The following is a 20,018-nucleotide window of genomic DNA, read 5'->3' as shown; positions in this document are numbered from 1 at the left end:
GCTGTGGAAAACTCAGCGCCCTCTGAGTTTTAATTCAGGGATCATAAAGACCTAATGTCACTTTTCTATAAGGGAGAGGGCAGCAAATGATTCCTTGCTGCATTTCACCTTTCTTTTGCAGTGTGTGAAGACAGGAAGGTTTATGAGTTTGTTATGTCAAATGACTTGGTTAGTTCTGCATAATATTGTTTATGGGTATTTCACAATGTTTTTGGACATTCTCAGAGACAGAAATGAATATCAGGGTATGACCAAGTAAAGGAAGTGCTTGTTCTCAAGTTCCTTTCTATAGAAATTAATGAAGTATTTATTGGGAATGAATTCTGAATGTGTTCATTTGCTGATCTTCTTCACTAGTAACCAGAGATTAACAGAGAAGTGTCAAGTGCAGTAATCCCAAAACAATGAGGAAAGATGGAGAGCTCAGCCAGTGCTGTTTTTCTCGGCTCTGTTCCCGTTGTTGTGGAAGGGTTCTCTTCAGGCATCGACTTTACTTGTCTGAGTAGTAGTCCTAGTAAGTCCAGAGGGACTGTGTACTCAAGTCCCAAGGTTCCTGTTTGCACACTTGCACAGTAATATTCCTGCCCTAGGTGCCACTTAAAATGTTAGGTGTTACCTTCAGAAGATTGTTTCCCTCCCACACAGTCTCAGCGTTGCCGAGGTTGGATCTCCTTCAAAGAGAGCAGCCTTCACAGTCCTAACAGGCTTTCATCCATATGGCTTCTCGCTTTCCCCCCCTCCTTCTGCTTTAGCTTTCTCTTGTTCACCTCTCTGCTCTGCAGCTTGCTTGGATGCCTTGCTGCCTTGGGAGCTCAAGACTAAGGATTCTTTCAAGCTTTCTGTCCTACCATGTAGCTGAATGCATTCAAAGACTCCCAGATGTGACTGGCTGTGTGAGTGTGTTGCCTTAGATGAGCGGAGGGCTGTACCTAAGCCACTTTCAGCTCTCTCATAGTTCTTCCCATCTCTACTGGCTAAGGAAGCCATATCTCCTTTTCCCGGTAAGTAAGAAAAGAGCGCAAAGTCTCACCCCTCTGGTTTCCTTCCTACCATTAAACAGATCCTCCTCTATACATCTAATATAATTTTCTCTTGCAGCTAGTCAACTTCTTGATTGTGCTCTTTGCTGATCTGGTGGTTATTTTTGTTGCCTCTGTGGAGAGCTGCTCTCAGCACACCCAGAGCCAACGCTCCTGACAGGCAGCACAATCCTGGAGTGCCTTGGCAGGCTGCCTGCGTCTGTCCTGCAGGCCCTGGGGGGACTCTCACACGTTTTGCCGCTTACTTTCCTCTTTCCTCGAGATCTAACGCAATTTTGCAAGTAGTCACTTGGAGCCATATTTCCCTTTGCCCTGGAATATTTTTTTATTTATTTTTAGTAAACGTTTGTCAGTATTTCTAACATTGCGCCTCCAGCAACGTGGCCTGGACTGAAGCCACGCAGCAGTCTGACAACCTGTTAGGCGAGTCTCCTATCAATTAGGCTGCAGCTGTCATTGGATCTATTCTCAGCCTCCTTGGTACGTGTTTGCAAATAACAGGGGCTGCTGTTTTGCAGCTCTTGGGGTTTTTTTCTCCACAGCCAGTCAGGAACATTTTGTCCCTAGAATTGCTCCTGTCTCCTTTGTTTTTGCTTTCTAATCATCCTCGTTTTATTCTCCTAAGAATATATACTTATCGAGGATGTTATTATAAGTAAAGTGTCTTCACACTCTCTTATTTAATGCATGAATCAAGGAAAACGTCCCCCGAAGATACAAAAAAAGGAATATCTTACTCAAGGCTATACCTTGATCCTTTAAATGTGTTCAGACATTCTCCAAAACATCCACACTGCTTCTTATCTGTGGGGAGGTGCCATTTTGAAAGCCCATATTGCACGGAAGCTCTCCATGGGGGTTTCCTTGTTTCTGCTGATGTCTGAACTTCAAGGAGATAGTGTGCTTTATTATCAGGTTTGCCACAGCTGGAAATAGAGTCCCCAACAATGTACAGTCTGTTAGAATTTCTTCTTATACCTTCTACAATTTACAGTTTTCTCTTCTCTAAAAAATAATGAAGATGGCTCTATAATTTTTTTCCAGATGTTACACACTGCATGGTGGTACTTGATGCTAATTTTTCATCCAGCAATCTATGGAGTACAGCCCAGTTTGTATTAGCTAGAGTAGCCATGCTTAGGCATATCAGTTTTTTGTTTTGCTTCCATGTGAAATGGAAAATCAGAATTGGGTTGTTCAAAGCAAGGCAAACACACTCAGGGTATTTCATCCTTGGGTTGATTGAAGGACACATTTTGATATAATTTCTTTCATAAGCCCAGCTCCATTTTTGCACAAACCCAGTGGAAACTGTTCCTCCTTCCTCTCAATCCATAGGTCCTAACAACAGGTCTCCAGCCAGCTTGCAGCTCTGGAGGCAGAACCAGCCCATCATAGGCAGATTGAAACAACTGAGTTTAGATCAGCCTATGCTGAATTGTCCAAAGCCCCCCATGCTTACCTCCTGGGAAGCTAAGGACAGGGCTTTTTTTCTATCCTCACAAAATAGCACACAACACTGCAAGAGCCTGCATCCCCTGATGTCATTCAATATTTGCTCTGCAAGAATATCCATGAGGAGCCCACTTAGTGCTGTAGCTGAGCTGGCATTCAGATCCATCTTGAAGCTCTTGCATTTAAAATTATTCCAAAGTGTCTGGGTGGCCCTGTGAAGCTCATAAGCACTGTAAGTGTTCATACAGCCCTGCCTGGCAATGCTGTACCCATGACATGAAGGCTTCACCAGGATCCCAGCAGCTTTGGTGTTAGCACATCAAGGCATGGGGCAGCTGTCTCCTTGAAGGGAGCCTGCAGAGCTCTGGCAGCCACTCAGTACACGAGGAAGAGGGGCTTCTCTGGGAAAAATTAGGGAAGCCAGAACACAGAATTGGATTGTCTAGTAGTGCATTGGCACCTCAGAAAGACTTGAGTTCTTTTATGATCCTCTTCCTGGGAAAGCTGGCTCTAAATCCCTTAGGAAGCCTCGATTTAGGCTAGGATCTAGGTTCCCAGTTCAGGTGTTTCATGAAATACTTGTTGGAGATAGATCATGCTGAGCAGTGCAGACCTTTGGGCATTCTCCGGCTGAGGCATTTAAGGTTTCTCAAGTACTTTTTTAATGAAGAATGCATTTCACATGTATATAGCGTCCCGCATTGTTCCTGCTCAGCCACTGAGCTTTCAACTCTTTGAAAGTGTAAGCATAGTTAGAACAAGCTGCCATCCTGCAGACAAAGCTTAGTTGGCAAGAAGATGTAGTTTTATGCAGTATTTATGTTCTCCTGGTAAACAAAGACAAGTAAAATGCTTTACTTGTTAACATCAGTTCAAAGAGAAAGCGAATGATGGCACTTGCTGTAATCATGTTCAGTGTTCTGAAGGTGTCTGTGTTTTTCACCTTTATTCTAAGCTCTTGTTTATAATTTGCTTCTCCTGTTTTAAGAGTGTGTGACTGTTTCTGAGAATGCAGCGTACGATTTTGTTTGCAGACTATATTTAAGGAGAAGGGCTCTCTCTGGATTTTACAGTGATAATATTAAGTGCAGCAGGAACATTGGTTAAATAAGCAGGAGAGGCCAGAGCTGACTAGTTTGGTGTTCATTTCGTCGTCAGCTGCCACTGGAATAGTGTTCAGATTAATGTGATTACTCTTTGCAGTGGCTGCAAGTTCATAGACCAACTGTGCACTTGTATCAAAGTCATTAGAATGATTTTAGTCCAGGTTTCCTACCAGAATTATTTATATAAAATGCAGTTGTAATTCTATACTGGCCATTTACACGTGAGGATTTCTATTTCAGGACACTTTGGAAATAGCCAGGATCTTCAACTGCACCCTTTCCAAAAGATACAAGATCCTTTTAACATTTAATGATGACTGAGAAGGTGCTTAAAAATAACTTAGAAGCACAAAGCACATTAGTGTGGTCCCCACCAGTTACAGGACTGGACTAACAGTTAAATTCTGGATTCTGTTTGCTTTTCTTGTCCTTTCTTGCTGCATGACCTGAGGTGAATTTCCTAGTTTCCCTTACAAATGAGCTTAATACTTATCTATTGTCTATATTTACATTATTACATTTAGGAGGTGATAGGATTTGAATTCATCTTCTCTGAGGAAAGAACTGTAAAACTCTGTGGTTGTCAGGTAGTATAAAATATATCCTTCTACTTGACTGCACATGGTATTATCTGCTGTATAATTTGCTGGGTATCAAGTCCATTCCACATGCACAATGTCTCTGGTTAATGATGGTATAAGTTCTTTTGGGAGGGATTATGCTTACATATATATTTGTAAAATATTCAATGTAATAGCAAGCTCATCTTGGCTGTACCATTTATGCTTTGCTGAAATTTATACAATATAAGTAATCAATTAGTCAGATTCTCCTGCATGCTGCTAAATGGAACATGAACAGCTCATAATGGGCAGTAGTAAATAGACATTTGTATGTACACAGGTATCCTGTGCAGTGAAAGGGGCATGCAGGAGACAAGGTACTGAACAAAACAGCCCTGCATAAAACCAGGCCTTCATTTAACGGAAGAAAAATGTTGCTGAAAGCTGCAAGATTATTAGCATTACTATGCATGAGCAGTAGTCAAAAAAGGTGTTACTAGAGGAAGAGAGACATTATTCAAGTGTCTAAGAAGATGGACCATTATCAGCAGTGGAGAGAGAAAAGGCTTCCAAAGGAATAGCATAGCATTTCAAACATTAAATTATAAGGGGACTGAGGCTTTAAAAGGTATGTTGGAGTTTCTGCATTATTTATAATTTGAGATTGCCTTTCCCCCTAGATGATCAAGTTTTGTTCCATTCATACAGAACAGAAAAGTACTTCTCAGCTTCTGGACACTGAACCAGCTCTAAGTTTTAGGATATGATTTATTCTAAGAAGACATTGGTTACCTGTAGTGCTGCACTGGGCTGAAGCTGCTTCTTAGAAAGTTTGGGGAAGTGAGCAAAATTTGACTGCCATTACTCTGGAGCTTGAGAATGGTGGGCTTGCGGTTCTGTATTATTTTTGTATTTTTATCACATCCATACCTATGAGCTTCAGGCACTGACAGGATTTCACAGTGCTGGGTGCTGTCCTTTCTCCAACACAGTTTAAAGTCTTGTGGGCACCTTTTTGGAACCTAGTGCACTGCCTCAGTGACAGTGCAATCACTCAGAGTGCAGAAGCTTACACTAGGAAAAAAACCTGGAAAAAGATACCTTGTATCAGTTGCCTCAGCAAAAAGAAGCTGCATCGGCAAAAAGAAAGGTTTTTTTTTTTTCCTCTTTTCCTCATATTATGTATTGTGTCTACATTAGGGCTTTTGCTGGCATATAGCTGAAAAAAAGAAATCATACTGCTAGCTGACAGGGATATGCTGACAATTTTTTTAAATAGACGATGGATCAGTGTGTGTTTGTGTATGTGGGGAAGGGGGAGGGGTGAAGCTGATTCAAAACAGAAGTTTCTAAAATTGGTTCGCACAGATACCCTTTAAATGGCAACCACTACTACCCTTGTCAATGATGTCCTGCTTCCTGGCCCTCCTGTCCTCACCCAGGCTCAGACTCCAGCCCCGTATTCCCCTTCCCTTGCCCCTTGCCTGCTCCCCACCCTGGTGTGCCCAGCTGGGGCCTCTTGCCCGCTGTCCTCAGTTCTCCTGCCTGGTTCCTGCCCTGGCATCCTCCCGCCTCCATGCCTCTGCCTCCCCTTCACTGCAGGCAAACACCTGCACTGAGGCTCCAGTCCAACACCTCTGCCCTTGCTCCCTGAGGTGGGAGTTTCTTGCGTTCCTCCCAAAGCCTCTGTTGGATATGAGGGCTCAGGCTTTGCATACCAACAGAGGTGCTCCATACATGCTGTGCCATTGCAAAATGCTGATTCTCCTTCAGCCAAACTGCATATTAAGTCAGAGAGCAGAGAGATTTCCATTTCTAACATGAAGGCAAGGAATTTCCAGACCATCTAGAGAATATTTGGAGAAAGAGATGGAGCTGTGGTAAGGTCTAGAGGACTAGAGGCATGGATGTTTGTTCTGTTGCCACTCCTCCTGACCAGACAATTGCTATGTTTACCTTGTTCCATCACTCAGGTTGGTTGGTCCAAATGACATAGAAAGGTATTTTATGTACTAGCTTCTGGGAAAGGAATTGATCCCAGAACTACTGAGGTCTTTCCATGTCATCTTTGCACAAAAGTTACTGCTTTGGTGCCTCAGATTCTCTGTGTGTAAAATGAGACTTCACAGTCATGAGGTATGAACCTTAATTTGATCAAACTAGGGTGAGGTCCTGCGGCGGTTGAATCTGCAAGTGCAAGAAGTAGGGATTAGCTGTTTCTCAGATGATTAACACTCCTTTGGAAGCACAGTTTTGTGAAAATAAGTTGCTAAATAACCTTCAGATGGTGTGAGAGAGTGAGGGGTGAAAGGGCAAGCAGGCTCCTGAGCAGACAGCACCCTGGGCAAACAGGTCCTTGAACCACTTCTGTCAGTGTTTATAGCCAGCACCCCAGAGTCCTTACCTGATGGGTATTGCAGGTAATTTATAGGTTATGCACCTGGAAATGAGGCATATGTAATAATTTTTTTAAAAGAGCAGCGAGAAGACTTGTTTGAATTTTTTTTTCTGAATATGAAAGTTTAAGCATTTAAATAGCTTTTAACTAAGTAACCCAAGCCCATTGGTATCAATGATTTGTTCAGAGTTTAAACTGACATTTCATAAGTATGTTAATTGATACTGCACTAACTTGCTATAGGTATCTTCCTAAGTGCCAATTATCTGCCTCAACATTCCCCACAATTTAAGTTTGTTAGTAAGAAGCTAATTATACTAGTTTATTGCTGATGGAATTACATGAAGAGTAGATTTCACTCTTACATACTTATTAGACCTCAGTAAGTGATCCTTAGCAGTCTGTTGCTATTCAATTAACAAGTAATAACTTACTTAATGAATCTAATTGAAATGCTTATTTCAGTCAGGCACCTTGTATAAAGCGCCTTACTTGGAGCACTTTCCTGAGTGCTAGTTGTGTTTACTTAACAAGAACTAAATGGGGCCACTGAGGAGAGCTCAGACTGTGATGCGAACTGAAACAGTGTGAGCAAATTCCTGCCAAACATGACCAGAAGTACCTGCCAGGTGATTTCTGTTTTACTGAACTATCACAGGAATAATCCAAAACTTCTGTGTCTCAGAGGATTTAAATCCACGGAGAGGATCCTGTGGCATGAAATTCTCCAAACACATCCTCCTGCAATGGATGTAAATACACTGGCTGCCCCTCTGGGAGCTGCATAGCTCTGCTGCTCTGCATGCATGCTGTCAATGAGTTCTTGTTCCAGTTCAACTCTCTTAAAAACTCACTCCTTTTCCTTGAGAGCCTGCACGTTTGGCTTGAGATCGATAGAAATATGAGGATGACTGTATTTAATAATCTAAAGCTATTAGCATAATTACAGCCCCAAAGAGGATACAACTGAAGGGTTTTGTACTGTTCCATGTCCTTCAGTGAGACTGACACTAAATCACAGTGAATTTAATCTTTGCTCACAAGCATGACCTGCACTGAACTGTCTTGAATGACCACTCCTGGGGCGAGCAAAATGCAGTTCCTCTGTAGAGACAGGTTCCTACCAGGAGTGCCAAGGGGTGTGTGCAGGGTGTTGGGCTGCCCACACAGTTCCTCGTGAGCTCTTAGGTGGGAGTCTCCTTCATGGGAAGGACAGAATTCTTAACCGGGATTTTATAGTCTAGGAAAGGATAACCTGCTGTGCTCATTTATGGAATGGGAAGAGCCAACAATGGTTGGCTTCTGAAGCTATTTTTTGCTTTAGGATTGAAAGTGTGCTTTCTTCTGTAATGAGGATTTAACAGACAAGACTTGTGTTTGTGGATAAATGCCAGGAAATCTTCCCAAGCAATGCTAACAAATTATGCCATTTGACAATATTAGTGTATGGGCAGTAACCTTTCCTCAAGAATTTTTAGCAGATAGATTTAGTGTCAAAAAACCCCATAAAAGCTGAAATATCTTCTCCAGTATATCAGGTTTGTTACCAACCTTTTAATGTATGCCTTCTACTCATTGAATTGAAAGACCTTATTGATCTCTTTGCAGCTGAACTGATTATTGGGGTAAGAGAGAGACATCCTGAGAGAAGCCAAGAGAAATTACTCATTTAACATATTCTCATTTTAGTAAACTTCCATTTAACCTCCAGGGTTAATTAAAAAAAAAAAAAATTGCTGGTTGGCTGGAATAAATTTATTAAATCAGACAGAAACTGAGTTCAGGCTAGTACATTTAATGTCAACGTTTGTAATAATCTTAGGGGAAAAAGAATTCACATAGTCTTATTAGTATTCCAGAACTGCTTTATTTTAAAACAACAGCCATAACAGCAGAAGAACCCAGCGAGGAAAATAGCCCCCAAAATGGAAACAGATTCTCTGACCTTGGATAGTTCAGAAATTCTTAAATAAGCTATCAGGGCTTTGTATGTCTGTGGTTATTGGTTGAAATCCTGTTGTCATCAAGAGGCATTAGCTAGTTGGTGTCTGTAGGGTCGGGATTAGGGGATTTGGTGTGTTGTCCAGTGATGCCATCCATGATTCTTCCCCATGTCTACAGGGTGAGTGTTACACATCAGAGCTGGCGTCTCTGTTAATGTCTGAACAGAGAGCAAGGATTAAATAGGCCTAACAGCTGAGGGGTTTTTCAAAGGCACGAGTGGCATTTAGACATGTATCCTCTGCTGGTTTCTGCTGGTTTTCCAGACCTGCTTTCAGACCTGTGATTTGGTTTGGGTCTGTTGCCCCACTACTCTCCCCAACCCTGTTATGGACAAGCTACCTGTGGGTGTTTGATGGAGATTTGGGGAAATTTTCAGAGATATAAATGTCAACACCTGAGTTACACTGATGAGATGGAGGAGCCCGTGCTCAGTAGGAAGGAGTTAATAGGGAACCATCCTGGAGAAAGTTCTACCTTGTCATTCATGCTGTGACAAGCTTGGAGGTGAGACTGGGTGGCATAACAAAGGTGCCATTTGCCATTTTGAAGCTGGGCTCCTCTGATCCTGTCTTGACCACTGCACATGAAGCAGAGGGGAGTGGGGCTGGATTATCCTATGAAGCAGCAGTTCAGGAGAGAAGCCTTCACTGGAAGGACTTCATGAAAAAACAGCTACTAAAATACAAAAGTGCAGCTTCATGACAGGTTAGTTATTGTTCTGTGCAGAACAAGTTAAACTATGTTTCAGAGAACACAAGGACGTGTGTAAAAGGTCCAGCACTGGATTTAGATAGAAACTGCTGACATTGTTAGCTGGGTGGCATTTGGGCAAGATTTTATTAGAAGCCAACATCATAAAGCTGTCCATTCTGTCAACCAGTTTCAGGGCAAACGTTTTCTCGTCCCTTCTGCCATCAAATTGAGATGACAGGTTTCTAAATGGTTTTCATCTGAAATGTGACAAAAAGTATATTTTTGGCAACTGGTCTTGCTTTGTGTCTTATGTGATATTTTGTCCCTCCCGGTCTAGAATACCTTTTGCAGTTAGAGCCTTTGGAGGCGTATCCCCTCCCTCAGAGTATGGGGAGCAATTCTACCTGGAGTTTTGTTCTTGTGGAAGAACAAATCCAGTCTTTCACCAAGTACTGCAGTTTAACTGAGGCAGCAGGAACTAGCAAGGAATGCTTGTAATATGGAACATATCATGTATAGCAAAATGTCATTTTCAAGTACTTTCTGAACTCTCATCCCAGTAATGAAGCAGCTCTGAAATATCACATGACTTTCTCAGTGTGTTGCACTCTGTATAACCTTGCCTTTGATCATGATGTCATTTCAGATGAAAGGCTCGCATGGAGAACGGTATGTTGTGCATTAGGATCGGCAGATATCCTCTGGGATCTGAACAGAGAAGGACTATTTGAGATGTGCACTCTATGCTTGTCAAAGAGAACTAAATGCTGCAATAAAAAGAGTAGTCAGATATCTAAACTCCCCTCAGCCTGGGTAGAAGGAAGACTTCACCTGTCTGCAAGAAGACCTGCTTAATCCGAAAGTTCTCCTAGAAGGGTTTTAAGGATGAAGAATCGTTTTTACCGTCGTTCAGTCCAGGGTCCTAACTCAGGTCAGTGATTTCCTGAGTGTTTGAGTAGCTCTAGGTGGGCTCTAGGGGACTTGAAAACAGATGATCTCCAGAGGTCCCTTCCAACCTCAATCATTCTGTGATTTTTGTGATTTTGGTATCTAGGTGCGCCTGACTCGAGTGTTACCAGTAGAAGCGAAACAAACAATACACCTTGTTCTGTTTCTGTTGGCAGCAGGAGCCCCCCCCAGCAGTCTCAATAATCTCTCTGGGTGCCTTCACCTGGCTTTTCTCTTGTGCCTGGGAGCTCAGCATTTGGCACCTTATGTCCCATTTGAGTCCGATATAGGATGGGATTTTCTGGTGAATTTAAAAGCAGACTTACAACCACACACACTGCGGTCCAGGGATGGCAAGAGGACTCCACACACAAAATGTCGGCTGGCCCAAGCAAGCCTGTTCAGCTCCCATGGCAGTACCTGCTGGAAAGCTGTCCAACAACCAAAAAAAGCAGGTCATTCCACAGAAGCATTTTTCCTACCTTGAAGCCTTGATCCCCTTATCAAACACTCATGGCCAGAGATGATGTTGGGGGCTGCATCCTGTTACAGCAAATGTGCATCCCATTTTGCTTTGGCCTTGCTCACACCTCCCTAGCATTTGCTTTCTGGGGATGTCTGAGTGATTGAGGGTGAAGGCCTGGCCCCATGCAGCTCTGCCATCTCCCTCAGTGGAGTCAGTATTTCACCCGTGCTAGCAGTGACAGAGACTGAACGTTAGAGCTGCATGCACAAGCTTTCACAGAAATCAATTCTCACATGCAGCATTAATATTGGAAGTGCTTCTCTCTCACCTAATTGTTGGCCAGGCACAATAACCTGTGACTAATGGCCATTCATAGTTATACAGCACGGCCTGATCATAAAATTTGCCATTAGGCTCTAACAAAAAAAAAAATCTCAGGCTGTTAATTGACCAACTATGTATTCCTGAGGAAATCAGAGTAATCATGGATATTCAGTGAACAGAAAGGAAGGTGCAGCTAGCTTGTGCATTGCTTTTATAATTCATCTGCTCTGATCTGCTTTTGATTATTTTTTCCTCATGTGAGGCCAGTATTGTAAATCACAAGATTTGAGAATAACTCTGTGCTTGAAAGTGACCCAAATTAAAAAGCCAATTGCCACCTTTCCTCTCTTACTAGGCAGCCTGTGCATTTCTGTGCAGGAACAGACATATGTTAGAGGCTGTCAATTCTGCTGCGGAGGCAAATCAGTGAGCTCATGGGCTGCCTCTGCCAATGGTTAAGGTCAGCTACTGGAAAAAGTTACAAAACAGCTATTACAGCCAGTATGATCCTGCAGAAGGGCCTCATTGAGAACTGGTATTCTTTGCTCATTTTTGTGCAGTTCAGTGAGACTCTTGCCCTGGAAAATAGCTTCTGATTCTCAAAACAAGGACAGCAAGACGTGTAAATGTCAGTTTGGGGTTGGATTATGTTTTGGGCCATCCAAGTTTTTCTGTCATAGAATTCCCTTTTATGTTGACAAATGGGGATCATTCTGAAAATGGGTCAGGACAGCTTGTCTGTGGTAGATTTTCTTCTCCTTCCGACCTTTAAAGCATTACAGAGTGTGAGCAACACTTCCTGGCTGACATGAAGGGCAGAGGCACCAGTCTGGTAGGGAGGATGCAGTGCCACCATTGCAGCCCAAGGAATTCCCAACCCTTACCTAAACACGGGGACCCTCTGGCACCTCTGCTCTGGTCAGCAGCCTTCACTGTAGGACACAGGCTGGGACCTAGTTACAATTTTAACAAGAAGAGCTCAGAAAAGTTATTAGTGACTGTAGGAGAAAAGCAAGTGAGGAGACCATAAATCAGGCCATTGGATGAGTTCAGAATGCACTAATAAAATCAGAGCTTCCAATAAATTTCATTTCAGGCAGAGTAGAAACAGTTTCTCAGTCGAGAGTTCAGGACAGATTATAATTTCAGATGTGTGTCAGGCCAGTGCAATGTGCCTATGAAAATGTTTGCAAGCAGGCAGCAATGGCTGCGCCAGAGTCAGGCCCTCACACCAGCTGAACTTTAGTAGGGTTGAATAAAAAGGTGAGAATCTCTACTTCTCAGAGCAAAGCTGAATCTAATTAAATATTTAATGTGTTGTTTTTTTGTTTTTTTTTCTCCCAAATCCTTTGGTTTCTTGCTCTTTCATACTGTGATATGATGACATTTGAACAACAAATGCAGTCTTGGTACGTTGGTCTCCTGGTACTGCTTTTTCATACGACAGCTTGCACATCCCAGCTGAAGTCCAGATGCTGCATTTATGAGGTATTTTGTCGTGATCAATTTTTAAAAAATATTTTTTCCATTCCATGAAATTAATAGGCACCTGGGGAAATACCAACCAACTCTTCCCTACTCCTGCAAATACTAACCTTTCCCAGGTGGGAAGGTATTTCTCTTTCCCTTTATTTACCTGCAAGACATCCTTGCTAGTGCTCAGAATCACAGAAAGAAGCATTAAGAAGAAAATGCTGCGAACAGACCAGCTGCACTAAACCCACTGCATTCTGAGGAGCCATTTACTGCATAAACCCTGCATAATCTTCCCAGGGTCACAGAGTGAGTCATTAGCAAGACAGCACTAAGACAGAGGCATCCTGATTTTTCTAACTACTCTGATTACTTTAAGACCCCAATTTAAAAAGCCATAGGTTTGTTCTGGCAGTGCAGTCATAGAGATAACTACTCATGGCTTTACAAATTGGTTTTCTTGCAATCATCTCACTAGCATGGGCCTGCAGCCCTTTGGTATTTTGTCTATGTTCTGTTCAAAACTGGTTTTTTTCTACAAAACCCACAGCAAGCCAGAGCTGAGCAGGAGCCTCTCCTCTGCCCTCCCGTGCCCACAGCTGCCCTGCCCCACATCCCACAGCACTGGGACCTCCCCTTGCTGGGGTGACCCTGCCCGCATCAAGCACCCTTCATGTGCTCCTTTATCAGCTGTGGCTTCAGATTGTTCTTCAAGAGAGACCTTAGGGTGCTTAAAATCAACTGACTGACCCAGGAAAGCATTGGAGGAGAAAAACTGTTGTTTTCTTGCTAACCTTTTCCTTATTGCTGCAGTTCCCTTTCAGAATGGGGCTTCTGTAGGTGGCTGCTTTGGCATCACCATTGGAGACAAGCCCTCTCCATAAGCAAAGGCAGAATTTTCTTGTACTCATTTTTCTAACAAATTGTCAATATTTATTCATGGACTTCTGTGGTATTTGCACACACCTTGAAGCCCAGCAGAGCATGTTGGGAGAGACGATGGTCTGGCTACATCCATCCAGCCACCATATCACTGTGGTTAAGGGAAGGCTGGTTCAATACAGACCAAACCATGGAACTCCAGAAAACGGCTGCTTGACACATTTTAGATAAAATGGAGACATTTTCTGAACAAAAAATATCCCAGGATTTGTGTTGCAGCTGCACATTCACACATCACTAAAACAGCTATTTGTAATTTTCTCATGATGACCTTTAATGCCTGGCTCAAGATGACTCAGGTAGGTACAGCCCCTCCACAGAGAGAAACCTTCAGCCACACGGGCTGACACTTTGGTGTCAGAGGCACAGTTAATTTTAAACTGGAAAAGCAGCACATTATGAGAGCTGTATGTGTTTGATGCTTCATTTCATATATAAAGATATCCCATGAAATACACCCATACCAATAAAAACCCAGAAATTTTCTTTGGCACCAGAAAAATATTATTGAGCCCATGATAGGTTTGGACCTATTTTTTTAAGCATCGTATTTCTTCTTCCTTCAGAATTATTTTCTTTTTTGTAAGATACAACTAGGTGCCATTGTAGTGTTATAACATGCAAAGTAATTTCAAATGATTAATACCTTGACAGCATAATCTTGTAAAAATCGTTTTTATCCATTATCTAAAATCAACTTTTTAATTAAAAGAATGTTTATGTTTATTTTCTGATACTAAATTACCTTGATTATTTTAAATTGTGTGGGATGTTGCATATACTAAATATGCAGCAAATATTTTTCTGCTGGGCTTTAACTGTCCGCCTGAAGTGTGAGTTTCAATTATTAAACATTAATAAATATGTCCTGCTATGTGAGTCTGCAATTAATTTTGCCAGGAATCAGCTCTGTATTTTGTAATCTACATCCTAGAAGGAACATACCACCTTCTTTCAAAACTGTACTGTATTAGCACAGAATTGGTATTTTTTTTAACTTTAATAAGAAGGTTTGCAGGAACCAGAGCCCAGCTGAACCCCAGATGGAGCTCCAGGGATCACATTCAGTGCGCGGTGTCGGTGTTGCGTGGGCAGCCCTGGCTCTGTACTCAGCTCTGCCACTGCATGCTGGTTACTCTGATGTTTTGTGTTTGCCTCAGGAGGCCGAAAGTCGCCGGCAGCCCCTGACTGTGCCCCAGGGACACACAGCTCAGCGAGGCTGAAGAGGACACGCGGGACCCCGGCGTGCGTCACCCCGCTCCCCGCAAGGCCGGGGAGCGGCCGCCGGCTCCGCGCCCTCCTCAGAGAGCTGCTGAAGGTGAGCTGAGATTTGCCCCCACGGTAATCCCACACCACATCTGCACTAAGAATGAAACTGCACACTCAATACATGGGAATATTTTATTTTGACTTTACATGCGGTGTTAAAAAACCCAAAGAACGTATTATTTACACATCCACAATACAAGTTTACAAGATATCTATACATGTTAAAGTACTCTATAGTAATAGAGCAGCTTCATTTAAGGGTTACTTTTTTTATGCCGTACCATTAAAAAAGATACAATCTGCGTTTACCTTTGCACAAATGGATAAAGCATCTTTTATTATTAAATTAACAGAATAAGGACTAGGTTGAATGTTAGAAATTTCAACATAAATACTGAGAGAACTCACATTACCATCTACAAGGCAGCACAATGTTACAGGAGGTTATCAGGGTTCACATACATTTATCTTCCGGGTCACACAAGTCTGTATTAATATTTGTAAAGTGAATTCGGATCAGTTTGTGTCTTTTGACAACTGAGTACATTTTAATAGTTATTAATCTGTAGTGTTTTAGTTGCAAGACAGAAGTGTTTAGGAAGAAAGATCATTGATTTTTGGATCCAGAGGTCTCAGGAAATAAATGTTCCTTACAGCCTTAGAAGAAAAAAATGACTACTTCTATCCTTTATTCTTTGTTTTGTAACAGAGATCCAGTTTTAGTGACTAACCTTTTCTCCCCTTTGAACACATAAAATAAATCTCCACCATCTCTGAAACCCATTGCAGTTATTTGTCCCACTAATTCATGAATATTCCTCTGCCATGGTTATTTCTATAGTTATGTTCAATAAACAATGTGGTAGTGTGTAGTTTGCAAGCTAAAATAGCCATCTGTGTTGAACATCAGCTGCAAGTGGATACTGTAAACCCTACTAAATAGCTTACACAACTTTAGCAGGTGTTCCATTACCCTAGAAACCTCATTTGATTTCACATTATAACTGTTTGATCCTTCAGAGAGCTGGAGTGGAATGTTTATCATGGTAAGGTGATTTAATGCTGCTGTCTTCTTGGATTGTAGGCTGCCTTTAGTTACCATTAATTATTCTTGTGTTTTATCTCTTTTTTTTTTTTGGGTGCTGTTGAGAGGTTTTACAACTGGCACTCAGGAGATATGTGCTATAGTGGGAACACTTGACAGATTAAATTTTTTTTTTTAGTACTTTTATCATTTGCATGAATAAGGCACAAAATGCACAGATTCAGGTAAACTCACACATAATATTTACAGAATATTGTCATTACCTGCATGACTTTGGAAAAAAACAAACCTTACTTTACACAACAAAAACAAATCGATTGCACTACTGTTGAGTTTTCACAGACTGCTTCTGCCAGGCCAATTAATGGTTCTCCTTTTTTATTGACAAGAGTCTATCAGTGTGTAGGGCTTTATTAAATGCAACAAAAACGTGAACCTTCTCCAGTTACACAGGCATTTGCCAAGTGAACTGACTATTAGCTGCCCTCAGCGAGAAGTACAGGGGCTCAAGTTCACAGTGGCCAGGTATTGGATGGAGGCACTGTGGAAACACAGTAAAACTCCCCCGTTCCAGCCCAAAACACCAGATTTGAAATGCACAGCTCTGAATCAATAGCAGCATAACAGAGTTATGAAGAATTAAACGTGTCTGCACTCTTTGACTGGGTGACTGTTTGATCCAGGCGTTGCCCTCAGAAGGCTCTCAGAGATGCGCAGTTCATCCTCAGCTGGCTCCGAGCTGAACCCAGCGGGCTGCAGAAGGCAGAGTCATCTGTTTGTTCAGTCATGCTCAATGTAAACAATTCCATAGCATAAAAGATGCAATGGGAATCTAAGTACATCCTAGTGTGTACAGTACACACACACATCCACACACACGCACAGCTTTATCTGTGGCAAAAACAAAATGCCACACACATGGAGAGAAAAAAATAATAATGCTACAGTTGGGCCAGAGACTTAATTCCAGCAAATTGATTATTAACCCAGCTATTGATTGAGACATTACCATTTTCTGACATTTGTGCAAGAGGCAAGGTGAATGCATACATAGTAAAATGTTCACATTTAATGGGAATGACCACACTTAATGGCAGTCTAAAATGGAACCCATTTTTCAAGTATTTGCTTACTGTTTTTTTCCCAACAACTGTTGTTTAGCTATTTAGAACAGTAACGTAGCCCCCACCCTGTTGTGCTACATGTCTCCTTAGCTCCAAACAAAAGAAATGTAATGACCAGCACTTTCCTTTGTTTTTTTTTGTGTTTGCTCATAGCAAGAACATGGTGTCTTGCTACAGCTCTACGTGGCAAGACACAGATGTTGCTCAAGTAAAGACAGTTTCTTTGGCCACTTTGTTCTCCTTAGTAACAAGCAGGTCTCTGTCTCATGTGTCTACCACAACATCATCTCACAACCTGTACAGGTCAATGCCACACTCATTTTAGCACAGACATGTCCTAGTAGCTGTATTTGTTCAGTGGTCTGACTGATGTCGTTTGCGGGACGAATGAAGGTTTTGGTGGCACGTCGGGTTTTAGGGAGGGTGTCCTCTTTATTCCTGTGCGAGGCAGGGTGCCGTTGCTCGTGTAGCTGCTTTGCCTGGACAAGGAAGGCTGGAGGTGAACGCTGACAGGCGTCCCTTGCATGTAGTCCATCTTTGTGCCTGCCGTGGGAGCCATGTACCCCCCACGATTAATACTTGGCTGTCTGGATAACAAAACACCATTTGGTGAGTTTAAGTTTTTAGGAAGGGCAGATATTGAGTGCCTCTGTGAAGAATTTTTGTGATAACCCCTCTGCCTTTCCAAAGAGGTCATTGGTACTGCAGGAGTGGTGGGAACGTCCACTCGTTTTGTGGGACTGTTTCTCGGAAGAGTCGATGGTGGAGAGTATAAAGACGCCTCCCTGTTGGGAACCTTAGGTGGGATCTCAGACATATTGCCCATTGGATCCAGCATTAAAGTCTGGTGGGCCACTTGAATATCTCCCATAATTGCTTTGGGATTATTAGTAGTTTCATTTAAGTGTTTCAGAAAATCATTCAGGGTGTTCCTGGAATCAACAGATCTCCTGTGGTCTCTTTTGCTGGATGATTTTGTAAGTGGATGATCAATATGCTGCACCTTTTTGTCTGCCTTGTGCGCATTAGAATTTGAGAAAGATGTGTTGTAGTCATGGGTAGCATTGGGAAGAACAATAGCACTAGGAATATGTCCATGACTTAGAGGAGAGTGGGGTGGAGGACTGGAAGGAAAAAACTGAGGGCTTTTTAGTGGGGTTTCCTTTCGTGAAGCATTGAGGTTACCATGCGCTTTGTCTGACTGACTTTTCATAGCCTGCAGAGTCTTTTGCTGAAGAACTGGTGTTGATTCAGGAGTTGGAAGCGCAGCTAATTCTGGAGGCTGTCCCCTGTGGTCCATCATCATGGACTTGGTATCACCGTTTGGAGGCAACTCCTTCCTGCTGGTCAGCAGGTTTGTGTACAGTTTGGGTGAATCAATGTTCTGCTGATATTCCTTGACAGGACTGTCAAACAGCCCGTTCAGTTTGGCAAAGCTGCCGCTGGAGTCAGTGCAGGACTGAGCCGATTCCGCATCTTTGTGGATTTTCCTGGATTTCCGTACAAATATATCCCGGTAACAGTAAACGGCCACTCCCGCAATAAAGGCTCCCAGGACAAAAGCGGCAAAGACACAAGTGATTAGGACATTCATATGTACCATTTGGTTGGACTCTCCTGATTGCACTTCCCACCTCACACCTGCAAAAGACAGGCAGGATATCATAAATCTACAGGTATTTCACACTGACACATTTCAGAAGGCGGCAGCCTTCCTCAGGGAAGTGTCTACTAAGTGTATGTAAGTGCTCTGGCTGTGGTATTGGTGTAACTCAGTAGGATCCTGCAATCTACACCACTGGTGAGTGCAAATAATTTTATAAAATTTAATTATAAAATGACTGTGTGTGCACTGACCAGGCTAAATGAAGACTGTCCATTTTCTCTGATAATGAGGAAAGCTTGTCGCAGCTTCTCTCCTTATATTTTGTTTAGCCTGTCCCCAAATTTCCTTTAAGGCTCACAAATAGGGGCCTTATGTTATTAACATTAATGATTTCTGCTGGAAAATTGAGGTTAGAAGGTCCTACTGGGCCAGACAGCAATTAATAACTCATGGATGGATTTCTCTCTCTCTTTCCTGCCCCACTCATAAATCAGTATCAAAGGAGAGACAGGATTATGCAAATGTTGTGTAAAAATGTGTAACATATATACTGCATTGTCATAGCCACGCTAATGCAATACTTGTGAACTACTCCACTCCCAGGCTGCTAGCCCTGAAGTGGCACACCTGCACTTACTATACATGTCCAAGTTTGAAGATAATGTGATTCTCTTAGAACACTGGTTTTTTTATTTTATTTTTATCAATAACGAACATAAATACTTGCATGACATTATAAAACCGACTTAGGTTAAGTTATTAGAGAATGTTAAAATTTAGAAACTTTTAGCTTAGACCAAGAAATTGAATATTTGATTAATTTTTTATCTGGGTATTAACAAGCTACCTTTGGTTTTGTTTAGATTTTTTAAAGCAACCACAGACATCTTGCAGCTAAGATAATGTTAGTTTTTAATTAAAGTAATTCTGTTGCTATCCCAAGAGATGTTAAAATGAAAGAGCAAGAGGGAAGGAACAGAGCCACTTTTTGTTAGAGGCAAGGCCTTTGAATATTGTTAATGTTCAGGGTTACAGGTTTTAATGGCACTGTGCAGAAGCAGAAGGAAAACATGAGTAAAGTTCACCAAGAGCTATGACACAGAATGTGATTTAGAACCAGGAGCAAATGATAATAAAAACTTAAAATGAAAAATAAGTGCAACAAATTAAAATGACAAATGCACGGCCATAATGGCTGATAGGAAACCTGATATGTTTTGGTGAATGGTAATAAAACACAAATGGTTTTTGGCTGGTGAGATTTTTCAGTAAATACAGAATTGTGCAAACATGTCTGTCACCTTGCTGTGCTGTGCACTGACAGAGACTTGTGTTAAATTTTGGTTATGGGATTGGAAGCTTCTCGATTCTGTGGTTGACTGCAATAGTCCTATTGAATTAAAGTCTAAGGTGCCATAAGAGCCTAATCAAAGGTTCACTTAGCTGAAAGAATGGCTACAGAAAGATGAACTACAGGCAGCATAGGTTTCTTTTGTGTTCAGCTTAAAACCTCTGCATGTCTCAGTATGTACTGAGTGAGATCATCTCTAAACTGATGCTCA

At 42.0% G+C, this 20,018-nt stretch overlaps 1 protein-coding gene and 1 long non-coding RNA gene across 13 annotated transcripts in view; one reads left to right on the top strand and one right to left on the bottom strand.

Moving 5' to 3' along the window:
* Nucleotides 1–20,018, top strand: part of LOC116450225 — a 130,073-nt gene that overhangs the window by 102,593 nt on the left and 7,462 nt on the right. For both annotated transcript variants that reach the window (XR_004242729.1, XR_004242728.1), the window contains 2 exons: nucleotides 9,906–10,190; nucleotides 14,573–14,730. This is a non-coding gene — a long non-coding RNA (uncharacterized LOC116450225). The remainder of the gene's footprint in view (nucleotides 1–9,905; nucleotides 10,191–14,572; nucleotides 14,731–20,018) is intronic.
* SEMA6D (semaphorin 6D) overlaps nucleotides 14,800–20,018 on the bottom strand; it is a 225,984-nt gene continuing 220,765 nt past the window's right edge. For all 11 annotated transcript variants that reach the window (XM_032122351.1, XM_032122352.1, XM_032122358.1 and 8 more), the window contains one exon: nucleotides 14,800–18,491. In XM_032122351.1, coding sequence (XP_031978242.1) covers nucleotides 17,188–18,491 — 1,304 coding nt within the window. In that variant the 3' untranslated portion in view covers nucleotides 14,800–17,187. The remainder of the gene's footprint in view (nucleotides 18,492–20,018) is intronic.

Source organism: Corvus moneduloides, chromosome 13 (genome assembly GCF_009650955.1).
Source record: "Corvus moneduloides isolate bCorMon1 chromosome 13, bCorMon1.pri, whole genome shotgun sequence".
Lineage (NCBI taxonomy): Eukaryota > Metazoa > Chordata > Aves > Passeriformes > Corvidae > Corvus > Corvus moneduloides.
The sequence above is the reverse complement of the archived record's forward strand: the minus strand, read 5'-3'. Positions and strand labels throughout refer to the sequence as shown.